Source organism: Electrophorus electricus, chromosome 10, assembly GCF_013358815.1.
Source record: "Electrophorus electricus isolate fEleEle1 chromosome 10, fEleEle1.pri, whole genome shotgun sequence".
NCBI classification, from domain to species: domain Eukaryota; kingdom Metazoa; phylum Chordata; class Actinopteri; order Gymnotiformes; family Gymnotidae; genus Electrophorus; species Electrophorus electricus.
This window is the reverse complement of record NC_049544.1, coordinates 2,519,011-2,524,187: the sequence shown is the minus strand read 5'-3', so window position 1 is coordinate 2,524,187 and position 5,177 is coordinate 2,519,011. Positions and strand designations below refer to the sequence as shown.

The window sequence follows — 5,177 nt, the reverse complement described above, 5'->3', positions numbered from 1 at the left end:
TATAAAACCTATTTTAAAAAGTGTGTGTTCAGTGTGTTTGTGGTATGTTAAAGTGGAGATACTGCTGCATAAATTACCTCTTGGGTGACCTGTTTGTTCCCTTGTTATTTGCGGTTGAGACTAAAGAGCAACCACAAGTTGATACAGGATACATGCCCTTGGTAATCATTAAAGCTGCACAAATTATTCCCGCTTACTTGTGGGTAATAAGTACATACAGTCTACATTATTACTAACATTACTAAAGGGCTGTGGTAACCTAGTAAGACACAAGTTGTCAGCCAACGTTTTTGTGTTTTGTTTTTTACCAACTACTGTAATTTTGAATGTTTGTCACAAGAGCGTGCTAGAGTGCTGCAGTACCTGTTGAATGTACGTTGTATGGCGCAAATGAAAGGTCAAATGTTTGCTACTAGTTAGAATAGTAATAATATGAAGTTACTTCAAAGCTTTGGTGGCTTTACTGTGACGCGGGGAGAAGTAAAGAAAGAGAGAGCGGTAACACAAACAGTTGTGTTTGCACTCCCCGCTCAGTGTTAGAAACGACTTCTCCAGCAATGTTGACATGTCCGTCCTCTATTACACGCTGTTTCCGCGTACGCATTGATTACTATGTTTTTGCGAGCATCGGAACGGGCGTTTTCGCACGAAAAGGACAACTTGAGAGTCGCTGAGTGAGCGCGAGTGAAAGAAGCGGAAACTGAAGCATGACTGTTGCTGTAAGTTTCTTCCACATTCTTGAAAATGTGCCTGCAGTTGTACTGGGAGTCTGTAATGTGACTCTCTTTCCCCCCTTTTTTTTGTCTAGCTCTCACTCCTAAATATGCCTAATTACACAGATTTACACAGACTCGGTGGTTTATTTTTTGTTTTTGTCTTGTCAGTCTGCTTAACATAACTTTAAGGTTTATTAAAAAATGATATAATTGTAGTATGCAAGTACATAAATATAGTATTTTTGTATATTACATTTATTATTCAGCGTGCATTTCTGTGTGTTTGAAAAAGCTTTACATTGTGAATATAACACAATTTCTACATAATGACTAAAGTAAAATAAACCACTAGCTACGTATCCCGTGTTGCAGCTACAGAAGCCGCCAGGCATTCTTATGGCTGAATAGCATAAACTCTCAGAGACTCGGTCCCGACCTCACATTTCTGTAAAATCCGAATGTTTCCTTTGGTTACGTATGCGTGGGACAACCTGTGACCACTGTAGGCGGTGTCTGGGGGTTTTCTGGTTTTGTCATGAGTGGTCAGCTAGCTACTCGACGCGGCGTAGAACCTATATCTCACCCTGCTAGCCCCTGTTTTGAAACGCAGTCATGTGACTGCTGCTATATATCCTTTCTCTCGCATAACCTTGCCACATAGTCCAGATAAACGTCTGTATTTTTTCAGTCAGACATGGAGCTCGATTTGCGGGGACTCTTTGAGCAAAACAGCACCTTTGACTACACGGACTATGAGTATAAGGAAGAATGCCATCCTAGTAACTCCTCCAAGTTCTGGGCCATCTTCATCCCCGTCCTACACTCTCTGGTGGTTGTTTTGGGGTTGATGGGCCACAGCCTGGTGCTGGGGGTGCTGTGGCAGAAGAAGCAGAGCTGGAGCGTGATGGACATTATCATTCTGCACCTGACTGTGGCCGACACCCTGCTGCTTCTCACAATGCCCCTGTGGGCGGTGGAGGCAGTGCAAGGATGGACCTTTGGCACTCCGCTCTGCAAGATCACTGGAGCACTGTTTAAGGTAGGTTCAGCGTAGCTGTATTTTGCAACAATAAAGTTTGAGAGAGGCGGAGCTCTGTTTCTTCAACTGTACGTTCACTGTGCTGTAACTACATCTGCACTGTTATAGAGGCCATTGAACAGATTGAATTTTTTTTCCTCAAATTTATAGATCAACTTCTATTGTGGCATCTTCCTGCTGGCCTGCATCAGTCTGGACCGTTACCTGTCTGTTGTCCATGCTGTGCAGATGTACTCTCGTAGGAAGCCTCAGCTGATCCAGCTCAGCTGCATTACTGTGTGGTTCTTCTCTCTGCTGCTCTCTATCCCTGATTGGAAGTACCTACAGGCTGCCAGAGACCAAAGGCAAGAAAATATGGAGTGTGCCCACAGTTATTCTTCTCCAAGGTGGGGTCTAGCCTCCCGTTTGCTCTACCATGTGTTGGGATTCTTCCTTCCAGCCGTCGTTCTGCTCTACTGCTACGGTTGCATCCTGGTGCGGCTACAGCGAGGCTCTCGGTGTGCGCAGAAAAAGAGGGCCATACGTGTCATCCTGCCCCTGGTGCTGGCATTCTTCATCTGTTGGACCCCCTACAACATTGCCCTCCTGGTGGACACGATACATCTCGATCACAGAGGCTCGGCAGAGCCGTCAGGAACATGTGAGCAGCACAGATGGACAGCAGTGAAGCTCACAGCAGTCCTGGCTTTTCTCCACTGCTCTGTCAACCCTCTGATCTACATAAGTCTCTCTGGGAAATTTCGCTGCTGGGTGTTAACCACCCTAAAAGGCTGCAGCCGTGCACTGGAAAGTGGGGACGTTTCCCTGTGGGATTCGGGAGATGTGGTTGACAAAAGTTCACTGCATGCAATGAAAGACTTTAAACAGCCTCCTGAAAAGCAACAGACAGACGAAGTGCTTTGATGAGGATCCGGTCATGTATTCAGACCTGAACTGTGAGTCTAATGTTTTATAATTTAAGGAAACAATACACTGGGTAGGTTTTAAGGTTGTGTATCCCTAAACTCATGTCTGAAGAGAAGAGACTGATTGTACTGCAATGAGAAACAAATGCTAGACTACTAGTACATCCTTGTGTTCTACTAATATGTCGTCTTATATGTAAAACATGCTGTATTTATTTGTCATTTTATGCATGTTATCTGTAACCTTTCTGTAGTTTGATTTGTGTGATTGATTGTTTGTCCCCTTAAACCTTATGTAACTTGGTGGTAATAGGGGAAGATGTTGATATTGCTTAGTTTCTCCCATACATCATAATGGGGTTTTTTTTTGTCCCACCAGTGAGTAAGGATCATGTGATCACCTCCATTTTCAGTGTTGCCCTGTATTGCACAAGCACTGCTTTCTGAGAAAGTGCCTCATTTTATACTGTAATGGGATTCCCCATGAAGTTCATGAACAACTTTCTAAAAAAGGCTTATTATCTGCTTATCTAGTGGAAGTCTTTATTAGCCAAGAGACAACTACAAATGAGATTTATTTGCTACATTAATGTTAAATAAATTTTTAAAAATATATAAGAATATATATCTTAAATGTTTTGTTCTCTGCTAATATTGAAATTGTCTAGCAGTTGGTGCAGCATCACACCTGATCCAGGTTATAACTGTCTGTTCCATGTTTTTCATGTAATGATGCCACTATGTGAATGCTAACCAGTGTAAGCAAACTAGCAAGCAGTAGCTTCTGTATGGATAGAATTTTCTGAAGGTTGAAAGAGGAAAAAAATACAAACCAAAGTTATGAGTGGAACAGAAAAATACAAAAAGAGGCAGAAAAACAGAAAATCTGTTTGTGCATTCCCCAAATTAACTTGTATTTTTCATTCATAGTGTGTTGCCACACAGGCTCTGCAGACTATACATAATGCTAACACTAATGTTCATATAGCTTAGTGATGGGCATTCTAACTCCTTTTAAGTAAGTATCACTTGGCTTAGCTCACGAATAAGAGCCAGCTCTTTTGGCTTATAAATAGCTTTTCATTTACTTGCAGTCTGTTTTTTTTTTCCCTGAGCTTGCCCATACTAATTTACAGCACAGCTAATTCAAACATGGGAGTTAAATGTTTCAGCATTTCAGTATTTGAATATGAAGTCAGATGTTATCAGGCTCTGGATGCACTTCAGGTGAGGGAATTAAAGCACCTGTTATTTCACTTGTCTTAAAAAGTAAACAGAAAACCCACTCTGCTCTTTAATACTCCAATCATTCACTTAGAAGAGGTGCCTCAAAAAGCAACATGTCACTCTTAGATAACCAGGGTGGGCAGACAACTGAGTATGGATTCAGGTGGGAAAACAAGGAAAATATGTGGTTGTATTTACAGCCACATATTTTCCTTGTTTTACCACCTGATTTATCCATCCCTGTATTTATCTGGATTTCTATTTTGAATCAGCAGTAATGTGAGTGCATCTGCACATACTAACACCATTCATGTTCACAATAGAGTTCACTTTGCAGTTTAAATGTGCCTGTGTTACTCCTCTGTTGGATCTCTGAGGTAAAAAGCAGGCTTATTAAAGGAAAAATGACCAAGTAGAAAGTACAGAAATACAGTAAGCAATTAAAAATTAAATGTGATTTGACAGTAGTGAGTCATATGCCCCGATTTACCCTTTTTCTGCATTAGATCAACAGTCAGCACTGTTAACAAATGCTATCAAAGATGGCCAAGCAATTATTTGACATTTTTTGAATAGTTTTCACACTACAGTGGTTTCTGAATGTTTTTTTTTACAAACCAAAAATTTACAATGACTCAGCTGAAACACAAAAGGGTCAGTTAAGAGAACTGATGTGAGATGTGTTATACTTTCAGTACTCAGCATTCAGTGAATTCGACACTGTTTATTTGTTTTTTTTTCTTTTTTTCTTTTTTTTCTTTTGTGTACTGTAACACTTTGGCCCTTAACTAGTTCTGAAAGTATCATAGCATACTGTGCGCAAGAAATGCCTCACTGTTTTTGCATTTTCTGGGTGTATGTGTGGGTGTTGGTTTGTTTGTGTGGGATTCATTTCAGCTTGTCAAGTCCAGGCAGGCTATTTGTGTGTTCTGAATCATGTGATCGCTACTCTTGAAACCACAATAGCCCTGTCTCCAAAAACAGCACAAACCAGAATACCCCTGTCATTGATCATATCATATGCCCAAATTATAGCATAAAAGTACCATGGAGCAGAGGTTTGGAATTCAGAATCATTTTTAAAGATTTAACTTTATATCTGGCTATATTTAAATTTTAGGCTTATGGTCAATAATGAGTTTTTATTGTCCAAACTCTGATGGAAAAATAAAGAATTAATATAACAAGATTAACACCTGGTTCTAGCAGCACCGGACAAAGCCAGACCACCTGGACAGGATCTTTCATTTTACAGGTAGACATGGTTGACTTCCTGTTTCCAGTGACTCT

At 40.7% G+C, this 5,177-nt stretch overlaps 1 protein-coding gene across 2 annotated transcripts; it reads left to right on the top strand.

Annotated features, from left to right (window-relative positions):
* The first annotated feature begins 292 nt into the window (after positions 1 to 292).
* LOC113569070 (C-X-C chemokine receptor type 3-like) lies at positions 293 to 3,273 on the top strand. Of its 2 annotated transcripts, none has more exons than XM_035531047.1 (3): positions 293 to 719; positions 1,409 to 1,755; positions 1,906 to 3,273. In XM_035531047.1, exons 2-3 carry the CDS (start codon positions 1,411 to 1,413, stop codon positions 2,656 to 2,658), a joined length of 1,098 nt encoding a protein of 365 aa, XP_035386940.1. In that variant the 5' UTR covers positions 293 to 719; positions 1,409 to 1,410; the 3' UTR covers positions 2,659 to 3,273. The 2 variants fall into 2 exon arrangements, with proteins under 2 accessions (XP_035386940.1, XP_035386939.1); XM_035531046.1 differs by having other exon boundaries at positions 295 to 719; positions 1,405 to 1,755.
* The last annotated feature ends 1,904 nt before the right edge of the window (positions 3,274 to 5,177 follow it).